This window comes from Giraffa tippelskirchi, chromosome 5 (assembly GCF_054371585.1).
Source record: "Giraffa tippelskirchi isolate mGirTip1 chromosome 5, T2T-mGirTip1v1.2.pri, whole genome shotgun sequence".
In the NCBI taxonomy this organism is placed as follows: domain Eukaryota; kingdom Metazoa; phylum Chordata; class Mammalia; order Artiodactyla; family Giraffidae; genus Giraffa; species Giraffa tippelskirchi.
The window spans coordinates 98267303-98280206 of record NC_137279.1 but is presented as its reverse complement, the minus strand read 5'-3'; the positions used below and the strand labels follow the sequence as shown (position 1 = coordinate 98280206).

General features: G+C 37.5%; 1 protein-coding gene and 1 pseudogene across 11 annotated transcripts in view; one reads left to right on the top strand and one right to left on the bottom strand.

Annotated features, from left to right (window-relative positions):
- ARNT (aryl hydrocarbon receptor nuclear translocator) overlaps positions 1 to 12904 on the bottom strand; it is a 68785-nt gene that overhangs the window by 28509 nt on the left and 27372 nt on the right. For 8 of the 11 annotated variants that reach the window (XR_014053066.1, XM_081487749.1, XM_081487752.1 and 5 more), the window contains exons 2-3: positions 8380 to 8491; positions 3651 to 3695 (exon numbers count right to left, since the gene is read on the bottom strand). Coding sequence is in view for 10 of the 11 variants with exons in the window: in XM_081487745.1 (XP_081343871.1) it covers positions 3651 to 3695; positions 8380 to 8491 (157 nt within the window). In the remaining variant the exon portion in view is untranslated. Of the gene's footprint in view, positions 1 to 3650; positions 3696 to 8379; positions 8492 to 12500; positions 12623 to 12904 lie in introns of all 11 variants that reach the window. The other 3 variants (XM_081487742.1, XM_081487743.1, XM_081487746.1) reach the window with 1 other exon arrangement.
- On the top strand, positions 9073 to 9519 carry LOC145507798 (NADH dehydrogenase [ubiquinone] 1 alpha subcomplex subunit 5 pseudogene; annotated as a pseudogene).

Below are 12904 nucleotides of genomic sequence, written 5' to 3'. Positions count from 1 at the left end.
AATGATTAGTAATGTTGAGTGTCTCTCCATATGATTTTTAGCCATCTGTGTATGTTCTTTGGAGAAATGCCTATTCAAATCCTTTGCTCATTTTTTTAAGCAGGTTGTTTTTTGTTACAGGAGTTCTGCAAGTATCACATCAGATATATGATTGGCAAATATTTTCTTCCATCCATAGGTTACCTTTCCACTGTGCTTCCTTTGATGTGCAAAAGCTTCTAAAAGTCTTAAATTATGATCTAAACAATGAACAATATCTCTTTGATTAAGAAAACACAATCCATTCATCTCAACAACTTCTACTTAATAAGCTGATGAATCCTGTTTGCTACTACAGAAACTGCAAAGGAGGATGTGTTGAAGGAGGTAAACCTAACTAGGAAAACACCCCTCTCTTCTCCGGATGATCTAAATTTTCCTCTTCTCACTGCCACAGGACATAACAAAAATCCATCAGCTTTAGGCAGAAAGAGCCTTTGTGAGACAGGTAAGACTCACAAAATTTTCAGTTAAACCAGTTATTCCAATTACAGTCAAAATTTATACTTCACAGGCTATATAAATCCTCAACTAATTTGACCCCAAAATTTTTCTTTGAAAATAACTGGAGAGTAGACATAGAGGTGTAGTGCAATTTCAGCTCAAGGACAAATTGTTTGTTTCTATGACACAACATATACTTATAAATCACACACTACAAACTCTTAATGAAAAAAGAGACCCATAATTTACATATTAACTTTGAATCTCAAGAATGTGTCTTCCAGGTCCTTGCTACTCAAAGTGTGGTCAGTGGACCAGAAGCAGCAGCACACTTAGGAATCTGTAAGAATGCAGAATCTTGGGCACTATCTGAGACCTAACAAATTATAATCTTCATCTTGTCAAGAACCCCCTGGTGGATTTGTACCTGCATTTCTTTGAGTTTGAGAAGCATTACTTTAGTACTAGCAACTCTGATATTGTATGTAGAATTTCAAATCCTTCATATCCTTAAAAATTATTTCATAGTGTTGTCTGGAGAATATAACAAAAGGACACTTGAACAAAGTGATGAAAAGAGGTAATAAATTACAACTTGCATCCACTAAGGAGACTGATTTAATCCACCAAGTATCCACCAAGTATTAAGCTGATTTACAGATTTACTGATACAATACAAGTAAGATTTTCACTCCCAGACCAAAGCGGAAAATTCCAATTAAAAAAATGTACCGGGAATTCCTGTTTAGGACTCCATATTTCCACTGCGTGGGGCATGCGTTCAATCCCTGGTTGAGGAACTAAGATCCTGCAAGCCATGAGGCCGGAAAAAAAAATTCTGATGATCAAATAAAAAAAATTTGATGATGACTCTCCTGGGCATGCATAATGACCTATTTGGTAAGATCAATTATGAAAACTTTTTTTAAGGTTGGGGAAAGGACAAATGAACCTTTTAAAATTTGTGTGTAGTTTGTGACTACCAGATTTTGATAGGAATAAATAAGACTAGTGATTATCTCTATCCCATTCATATGCCGGAGAAGGCAATGGCACCCCACTCCAGTACTCTTGCCTGGAAAATCCCATGGACGGAGGAGCCTGGTAGGCTACAGTCCATGGGGTCGCTAAGAGTCAGACACGACTGAGCGACTTCACTTTCACTTTTCCCTTTCATGCACTGGAGAAGGAAATGGCAATCCACTCCAGTATTCTTGCCTGGAGAATCCCAGGGACGGCGGAGCCTGATGGGCTGCCGTCTATGGGGTCGCACAGAGTCGGACATGACTGAAGCGACTTAGCAGCAGCAGCAGCAGCAGCAGCATTCATGTGCACATCTACTACTACTATTATATCTATTATTATAATTAGGGATTCCTAATTGGAGGAATTTGCACTGGAACTGTGTGGAAAAAAGTCTATTCTTGCATAGAAATTGAAATCTTTTCCCCTCTTTACATTTGCTGACACTCATTTACACTCAAGACCTCTCTTGGAAAATGGCTTTCTCCAATATTTTGCAACTATTTCTTTATGGTAGCCAAGTCACAGTTGTTGTTTTCAAGAATATCTGGCAGTGTTCCACAGCTGGGCAGAAGCTAAACAAACGAGCTTTAACTTTAAATACTGCAAAAACAGTAATAATAGATAGATGTCACTGACTCAACTAAGCACTATAAAACTAAACAATGGCAAGCAATTTACAATATGGGCATCTTCTGTATAAAAACAAAAGAGGAGACAATCACTGTATCTGCACACACATATGTGCATTTAAATACACTTACATATGCACTGAATATTCGTGGAAAGATACTTAATAAATTGGAAACTATAGTCTCAGGAGAAGGATTCTGAAGGTATGAAGTAAAATGAAGATGTACTTCCATTACATATAACCTTGCACTGTTTAACAATTTTGTGATAAAGTATGTTTATATTTCTTTTAAAAACTTAGTTCAAATAATAAAATCCAGAAACTCACATAGTAAAATAAATTTTTTTAAGAACAGGGCTCCTTTATTTATTTTTCACATATGTGTTAGTCTGCAATGTAGACATTACCTAGGTAGCATTTTCAACTTTGAAAAGAAAAAAAGGCAGGGTGCAGTCAAGGTTATCTTCCATTCTTTGACTCTTACTGCTTTCCTGACTAAAAACAAGCAAAGTAAGGACTTCCCTGGTGGTCCAATGGTTAAGACTCCATGCTCCCAATGCAAGGGGCCTGAGTTCGATCCCTGGTTAAAGAACTAGGACCCACATGATGAACTAAAGATTCAACATGTAGCAACGAAGATCCTGCATGCTGCAACTAAAACCCAACACAGCACCCACCCCACTCCCCTCAAAAAAACCCCACAAAGCCAAGTAACTGGTCTTAAGCAAGAATAGAAATTTCCTTTCTCTGAAAGCACTCCTTCATCAATATATTGAAAAGTTCATTTTCAGTTCTCTAGAAGGTTCAGTACTACAAGGATACAAATTCCAATTCCTGCTCTGTAGGAGAAATCAATGAGTATCACAGGGCAACAACAGTACATTAATGACCTCCCAACTATTTACTCCTTGCAGTATTCACTATCTGGTGCAGCCCACTCCCATACTGAGTCAGAATTTGGACATATGACTTGCTTTGGCCAATGGGACAACAGCAAATGTCAATACAAAGCAGATGCTTGATAATAAGCACTTGGACTGGGACCTGCCCTTTGTATTACAGCCATTACCATGTAAAGAAACTCAGTCTGCCCTCTTTAAGGATAAATGACCACAAAAAAAAAAAAAGAGAGAGAGATACCCAGCATTATCATCTGAGTCCAGTTCCCAGATGACAAGGCAGCTGAATGCAGTCTTAAGAATGAGCCTAGGCAACATCAGCAGAATAACCAATTAACAGAATTGTAAGAAATAATATATCATTGTTATTTTTAAGCCACCCAACTGTAAGTAACTGATACAAAGGGTCTTGTAAATTCTATACCCTCTTCTCATTGAACGTTTTCCTCTGGAGTTATTACCAGAATGCTTGGAAATTGTATGGGGTATAACAGGAAATTTTAGTTTTAGGATGAAGGACTCTTCTTAGGTCTAAAGACAAAACTATGAGTCATACAGATAATTAACTAATTTTTAATATCAGAAATCTAGATAAAGTTTTATGATCTTACCTCAAAAATTTACTGTTCCCTTCTCCATCATCATCAAAATCCAATCTGAGGAAAGTCAACAGAAAATATTATAAGCCTACTGATAATGCAGAATATTAAAATTCTAAACCCACAATCTATCTGAACACCCACTCAAAAGGAAGAAGGAAAAGAGGAAGTGGACATAAGCAAAGATATACTACCTCTTCCTTGTTGAACCAAACTGGGCAAAGAAATTGGTCAATCAAAAATGAGTACCAGACTTCCCTAGTGGTCCAATGGTTAAGAATCTGCCTGCCAATGCAGGGGACACAGGTTCAATCCTTGGTCTGGGAAAATCCCACATGCCGCACGGCAACTAAGCTCACGTGCCACAACTACTGAGCCTGTGCACATAAAGTCCAAGCTCTGCAACAAGAGAAGCCACCACAATGAGAAACCCAGAAATCACAACTAGAGAGTAGCCTCTGCTCTCCACAGCTAGAGGAAGCCCATGCACAGCAACGAAAACCCAGCACAGCCAAAAATAAATAATAAATAAGTAAATAAAGAGACATGGGTTCAGTCCTTGGGTTGGGAAGATCCCCTGGAGGGCATGGCAACCTACTCCAAAACTCTTGCCTAGAGAATCCCATGGACAGAGGCACCTGGTGGGCTATCATTCATGAGGTCGCAAAGAAGTCAGACATGACTGAAGCAACTTAGCAAGTAAATAAATAATTTTTTCTTTAAAAAGAGTGCCTACTGCTACCTTTATTTTCCTAGGGTAGCAATCCACCTTTGTCAAAGTTTTACATCAGAGTACAACCTCACAAAAGAAGCAGGAATCTACTTAAAAAGGACAAGGAAAACATTAGTATGAGTAATTCAGGTCTTTATTTTTCATTTCTATAGTCTATTCGAAGCTATGTTACCAGCTCTCTAAAATATCTCTCAAAACAGTGATGTTCCATAAGGAAGTGATTTAAGGCCTCCAAAAGTTGGGTTTTTGTTTGGCCACACTGCGCAGCTTGTGGAATCTTACTTAGTTCCCAGGTAGAACCAAATACCTGAAATGGCAACCCACTCCAGTGTTCTTGCCTGGAGAATCCCAGGGACGGGGGAGCCTGGTGGGCTGCCGTCTATGGGGTCGCACAGAGTCGGACAGGACTGAAGCAACTTAGCAACAGTAGCAACAGAACCAAATATGGGCCCTCAGCTGTGAAAGCACCGAGTTTTAACCAATGAATCACCAGAGAATTCCCCGAAGGTTGTTAAATAATGTTTCTTTCCTTCATTCATCCAATGAACATGTAATACATGATATATTCCAGATACTGTACTCAATGAGTTGAAAACAAAAGATTTGCCCTCAAAGGCTTCTCCTACACAAATATAAATATACAAGTGAAAATGAGAAAGCACCATATGAGGAGCACAATCAATAAGCTATAGATGCTTAGTGAAAAAAGAAGCGACTTTCATTTCAAGGGATTAGGCAAGATTATAGGTAATGAGATAGGCAATCTCCTATTATCTCTATACTAAACTAAAATGTAACTCATGTTACCACCTTAACCCAGTGATCTTGGCATCTTCATTAGAGCAATAACCTGATATAGGCCTCTAAATGGATTATATGTGAAGTACATAGCATCAGTCCTGAAAGTGTCCAGTTTTCCTCATCCTTGTAGCCCCAGATCACATGTCAAAATCAACCTACTGACCCAATAACTTCATTTCTAAGAATCTATCCTAAAGAAACAACTCAGAAAAAATTTATGTACAAAGATACTCAGTAAGTATTACAATATAACAGTATATCTTCAAAACTGTTTAAATGTCCCCAAACAGAAATTAAGTATATCCTTCTATGCAACTATTTTAAATTATGTTTCTATACAATATGTAACAGTATGGGGAAAAGAGTTATTTTATACAATTAGATCAAAAGACTAGGCTACATAACCCAATATAATTATATGATTATAACTACATATAAAGAATGAAGTAATTATGCAAAAAAAATTAATGGGAGATGAATTTGGGTAGTAAGATGATTGCTTTACTAGTCTTCTAACTTTCTACATTTTCTAATATTTCATTTTAAAAATATTATTTCTTTTAATATATTTTTCTCATTACCAATATTACAAACACTTCATAAAATTTAGAAATAATTAAAAACAAAAGAAAAAATAAATCACCCATAATCCCATCATCCAGACTAACTGATAAGTATCCTTTTAGTTTTTTGGCTATGCATACGTGTTATATACATATTTTTTTCTGATAGGAGTTGATATATTACATATACTGTCACCTCTTTTCTCAGTATATTATGAACATTTGTCTGTACTAATACATATTTGCCACTTCTAACAGCTGTACACTTTCAATATAACTTTCTCAGCCAATCTCTTAATTTTGATATTAATACTGATTCTAATTGTTTGGTATTATATATAACCTTAACACTGTGTTTAAGAGAATAGACTCTAAAGCTAATCTCTCAAGGTTTACATTATAGATCCTCCACTTACTAGCTTTGAGTCCAAAGGCATTCACTCTTTCACGGAGAGAAAAGTTGAACCTGACTTAGGGGCGTGTACAGCATATGGGAACTCAGTGGTGGAGACCTGATCCCACCCCACCCTCCTGCTTCCCCCGGCTCCCTGCCATCCACACTCTGGCTCCGTGTCTGTAGGCGTCAAGCACAAAGCATGTACAGCATTTTGAGGCATCTTCTTTGTAGTTCCTTTCGAGTCATACGTTCTAATAAAATGACTTGGAGAAAAAAACAACAACAAAAAAAAACCTTGGGTAAATTACCTATTCACCCTATGCCTCAGTAAACTAACTGCTTCTTGGAGACAAAGCAAGCCTTAATATGTTATTCTGTTACCATCTTAAAGCAGAGAACACTCTTGCACTACTATAGATAGGAGGAAACTTAAAGACTAGGTGTAACATTAGCTACAGAATTTTTTAGAACCAAAGAAAGAAAAAAATAGAAGATTTAGTACCAAAAAGTAGGTAAAATACTACCCATTCTCCCAGGCCATTCTAAAGCAACCTCTTTTCTGAAGCCTTTCCCAACCTCTACCAACCAATGGTGATATTTCTATATGGTGAAATACACAGCACTGTATTTATTCCTTTCTTAGCAAACCTGGCATATTCTATTTTGAATTACATTTATGTGTGTGATGATTATCCCTTTAAGAACATAAGCAACTTAGAAATAAGGACTGTGCCTTATTTACCTTTGTATTCTAGGAGCAAATCACACAATGCCTTACACTAATTAGGCATTTAATAAATTCTGGAACCAAATGGACTCTGGATTCCCAACAAGGCAACATATCAATAACTTAAACAAAAAATATTCTAGATTTCAGCATTCTCTAAATTCAGGAAAGTAAAAAGCCTACCAAAAAGATTCTGAGAATGGAGATACAAAGCTTAATGAAAGCAGTGAAATTTTCTCAGCAACACTGAAATCTTTGGGCTTAGCTATAGTCCTTTACCTTGCAGAGATTTTTGGTTTAAAAAAAAAAAAAAAAAAAACTGCCTCTAAGCACCTGACCTGCCTCGTGAGAAACCTGTATGCAGGTCAGGAAGCAACAGTTAGAACTGGACATGAAACAACAGACTGGTTCCAAATAGAAAAAGGAGTACATCAAGGGTGCATATTGTCACCCTGCTTCTTTTACTTATATGCAGAGTACATCATGAGAAATGCCAGGCTGGATAAAGCACAAGCTGGAATCAAGATTGCTGGGAGAAATATCAATAACCCCAGATATGCAGATGACACCACCCCTATGGCAGAAAGTGAAGAAGAATTAAAGGGCCTCTTGATGAAAGTGAAAGAGGACAGTGAAAAAGTTGGCTTAAAGCTCAACATTCAGAAAACTAAGATCATGGCATCCGGTCCCATCACTTCATGGCAAACAGATGGGGAAACAGTGGAAACAGTGGCTGATTTTATTTTTCTGGGCTCCAAAATCACTGCAGATGGTGACTGCAGCCATGAAATTAAAAGACGCTTACTCCTTGGAAGGAAAGTTATGACCAACCTAGACAGCATATTAAAAAGCAGAGGCATTATGTTGCCAACAAAGGTCCGTCTGGTCAAGGCTATGGTTCTTGCAGTGGTCATGTATGGATGTGCGAGTTGGATGGTGAAGAAAGCTGGGCGCCGAAGAATTGATGCTTTTGAACTGTGGTGCTGGAGAAGACTCTTGAGAGTCCCTTGGACTGCAAGGAGATCCAACCAGTCCATGCTAAAGGAGATCAGTCCTGGGTGTTCATTGGTAGGACTGATGTTGAAGCTGAAACTCCCAATACTTTGGCCACCTGATGCAAAGAGCTGACTCATTTGAAAAGACCCTGATGCTGGGAAAGATTGAGGGCAGGAAGAGAAGGGGACGACAGAGGATGAGATGGTTGGATGGGATCACCAACTCAATGGACATGAGTTTGAGTAAACTCCAGGAGTTGGTGATGGACAGGGAGGCCTGGCGTGCTGTGGTTCACGGGGTCGCAAAGACTCGGACACGACTGAGCGACTAAACTGAACTGAAGCAACTTAGATAAAAACATCAATTTCACACAAAGAAAAATCCAGGGACTAAAGAAAGTTATCTGACAGGAGTGTAATAAGCAGCCAGAAGAAGCAAGTGGATTAGGAAAAGGGGTTTAGTAACTAACAAAATTAGGCTGGTTTAAAGGAGAAGCGTTCATGATACACTACACTTAAACTTACCCTGGTCGCCGCTTAATAGCCCTCTGGACAATGGCTCCTCCACCTTGAATCCCAGGCCCAGGATTTCCAGAGGCAATGGCTGGACCCAGAGGTGGTACATCTGATGTCATTTCTGTCAGAGACAAACAGAAATACAGATTTTAGAAAGATTGTCCTTGTTTATCATCATCATCACTATCAAACTAGCTAGAAGAAAGGCTGAAGCTATGGATGATATCTCAGTAGTTTGCTAGAAAACTCAAATGCTCATTCTAAATTGCTTTTCTTGAATTCTTACTCTGGAAAATGATTTCCCTACTTCAGTTTCCCCAACTTCATACAGTTTGGAAGAGGTGGCACTATATTCTGCAGCCTCCACTTCTAAAAGTTTGTAATAGTGACATTAATCTAAAAGACACAAATTGGTTTACATACTTCATTCATGCAACAAATATATATAACTTAGCTCCTCTGATTTATTTTATTTGGAAAATGCAGAACAACCTGAAAATTAAAAATCACCTAAAGTCCAATATTCAAAAATACTTACATAGAATAAAACTCTAAGTCCTTTTTTATGGCTCCTCTTTTTAATCCTTCCTCTCTCCTATCAATTCAATCTCATACCCCAGAAGCAACCATTTGTAACAGTTGAGTTCAGTTTATCTCTTATTTTTCCCCTCAGATTATACACATCTATCTCTCTGATCAAAAATGGGCACATCTGATTACAGTGGATTTGTTGAAGACGACCTTTTGTTGAAGACGAGCCTTTTGGGACTAACCTTATGTGAGAGTCCATAAGACAGGGCAAAAATATTGTATACAAAGATTCTTGATGTTTTTGGATAAATCCCTGAAAATGTAGCATACAGGAAGTATACAGAACAGATTACAAATGAGAAGCTGGGTATGGGTAAAGTGAAACCAGATATTAAAAGAAAAGAATTAAGAGCAACTTTAGGGTGGCCAAGCAGAAGAGGTATTTCTCCAGGCTGAAAATGAACTAGGTCTGGAGAGAAAAAATGATGCAATGGAAAGGAAACATGGGGGCCTTTAGTGCAAGAGTCTCCTGCCAACCAATGGATATGGCCATTATTAAATGACATGTGTGTTTTGATGGGGGAGGAGGCATTTTTCTTCATAAAAATGGAATCCTGATCTGAAAGTTGCTTTTAGCATTTAAATACATATCAAAGATATCCATATACACACACATACACTCAAGACAGATGCCTCATCCCTTTTCATAACCTCACACTGTATGAATATATACCTTATTCAGCCATTCCCCAAGTTGACTGACATTTATGCTGTTTCTATTTACTATTACTAATTATCTACTATTACAAATAAGCAAATGTATTTATACTTACTAATATAAGTATATAAAACATTTACACATACAACTTTAAATTCTCTTCTGCTTTTTAGAACAGATCCCTAGAGAGAAATTCACTGTATCCAGGTATATAATAAGCATTTAAAATTATGATGGATACTGTTAAATTACATTCCAAAAAGGTTGCTACAATTTCTGCTCCTACTAACAGGATATGAGAGTACTTACTTCCCTCAACAGGACTTGATATTATCCTTTGTAATTTCACCAAAACTGACAGGCAAAAATGGTACAGTATTTAATTCTTATTATGTGTTTTTACATTAGTCCTCTGAAATCAATGAGTTGACGTATCTTTGAAGTTTTTATACTTAATAATATATCTTTTTCTACAGAATTTACAGGATCCATCAGTATATAAAAGATATTATCTATTGGTATATAAAAAATATTAAAGGATATCAATTTATAGAGGATAATACATGCCTATTATGTATTACAAATATTTTCCATCACCTACCTCAGCCTTTAAATATATAACGTTTTACAATTTTATGTTGTTAAACTTATCAATGTTTTCCTAAATAATTCCTGGATTTCTGTCTTGCTTAGAAAAGCTCCCCACCTTTGAATTTATATCCTTATAATACTTCTGTGTTTCTCATTTAGATTTTTAATCCATTTGAAATTTATTACTTTTGCCTACCTGGCATAAGGCAAGGCACTGATTTTCTTCTTGTAAATGGTTAGCTAATTATTCCAGTATCATTTGCTGGTTAATCCATCCTTTCCTCACTTATCTGAAATGACTCTCTTTACTATATTTTTGGGTGTCTACAAGCAATTGATCTCTTTCTATATTTTTATTGTGTAATAATATATTTTCCAGCCCCTGTGTCAATACTGAACACTTTTGATAGAAAATGTTTTTTATAGCACATTTTAATTATCAAACAGGAAAGTTCTCCATTCTCCATTAATTTATTTTACAAAATGTTCTTATTAAATGGCATATACTATTTCTGCTTCCAGGACAATGGAATAGATGTACTTTTCCCTATTCCTTCTGCTAAGCACAACTAAAAGTTCTAGACATCATACAGAAAACAAACATAAGAATACTCTGAAAGGTAGAGAAAAGAAGGCAGACCAGCTAAAGACTTCAGGATCTGAAGAATTTATGGGGATGAGTTCTCCTGGGTTTCCTTTTCCTAAAGGCTTAGTCTCTCTAGACAAAGGACCAGGAAAGAGAACAGGTTACCAAGACAGAGAATTCTTAACTACTACTCTACCTAAGCCAAACACCAGAGGAAAACTGTGACCCAACCATTACTCTGTCAGCAAAGCCTGAGTGGGGAACCTAAATATCTGTCTTTGCAAGGCTGTAACAAAGCACCTCAAAACCCCTCCTGGGATGGTGTCAGAGAAGGCCAAGCAGAGTCTTGGAATTTTCATTTCCAGTGGTCAGAAATGAGGACCTGTCCCTCCCAAGTGTCAATGGCGACCATGTGGAGAAATTTAATTCCCATCCATATCCAGCAGTAAGAAGTCCTACCTCAAGTGTCAAAACAGGCTTAGTGGGGAACCTGGAATTCTATCTCTACCGAGTAATAACAAGGTAGCGCCCTTATTGTTACCACTCTTCTAAAGTGGTATCATGAAAGCTAGATAAAACAGGTTTAAATAAGGGCCAATATCACAGAATACAAAAATGTCCAGGCTTCAAACTTTTAAAAAAAATCACTCATCATACTAAGAATCAGGAAGATCATAAATTTGAGAAAAGTAATAATCAATAGATGCTAACAATGCAATGACATAGATGTTAGAATTATCTGATAAAGACTTTAAAAGTGAGTATGGTAAAAATAATAATAAACACTCAGTCATGTCTGAGTCTTTGTGACCCCATGGACTATAGCCCGCCAGGTTCCTCTGTCCATGGGATCCTCCAGGCAAGAATACTGGAGTGGACTGCCATTACCTTCTCCAGAGGATCTTCCTGACCCAGAGATGGTAAAAATGCTTCAACAAGCAATTACTATCACAGTTGAAACAAATGAGAAAATAGCCTCAGCAAAAATAGTCTCAGCAAATATGTAGGAAATATAAAGAAGAACTGAATAGAAATCTTAGAACTGAAAATATAAATTGAAATTAAAAGTTAAGTGGATAGGCTCAACAGCAGAAAGGAGGGAATAAAGGAAAGAATCCATGAAATGAAAGAACACTACAAATTACCTAATCCTAAGAGAAAACATCTGTGATCCAGTCCCATCACTTCATGGCAAATAGATGGGGAAACAATGGAAACAGTGATAGGCTTTATTTTCTTGGGCTCCAAAATCACTGCAGATGGTGACTGCAGCCATAAAATCAAAAGATGCTTGCTCCTTGGAAGAAAAGCTATGACAAACCTAGACAGCATATTAAAAGGTAGAGACATTACTTTGCTGACAAAGGTTCGTCTAGTCAAAGCTATGGTTTTAACAGTAGTCATGTATGGATGTGAGAGTTGGGCCATAAAGAAAGCTGAGTGCCGAAGAATTGATTCTTTTGAACTGTGGTGTTGGAGAAGACTCTTGAGAGTCCCTTTGACTGCAAGGAGATCAAACCAGTCAATCCTAAAGGAAATCAGCCCTGAATATTCATTGGAAGGACTGATTCGAAAGCTGAAGCTCCAATACTTTGGCCACCTGATGTGAAGAACTGACTCACTGGAAAAGACCCTGATGCTGGGAAAGATTGAAAGCAAGAGGAGAAGGGGACGACAGAGGATGATATGGCTGGATGGCATTACCGACTCGATGGACATGAGTTTGAGCAGGCTCCGGGAGTTGGTGATGGACAGGGAAGCCTGGAGTGCTGCAGTCCATGGGGGTCGCAAAGAGTCAGACACGACTGAGCGACTGAACTGACTGACTGAAGAGAAAACAGACAGGGAAAGAAAATGAATAGGAAAAAAAAAAAAATCAAGAGATGCTCAGGGACTTGTGTAACTAACAAAAGAGCTAGTATTTGTGTCATTAGAGTCCTGGAGGGGAGAAAGAAGCCAAAGCTGAAAAATAACATCTAACTTCCCAAATTTGGTGACAGATGTAACCTATGGATTCAAGAAGTTGAGCAACCCTTAAAGGATAAACCTAAAGAAACTCATTTCAACACACATCACAATTCAACATAAAAAAATTAAAGACGAAGTTT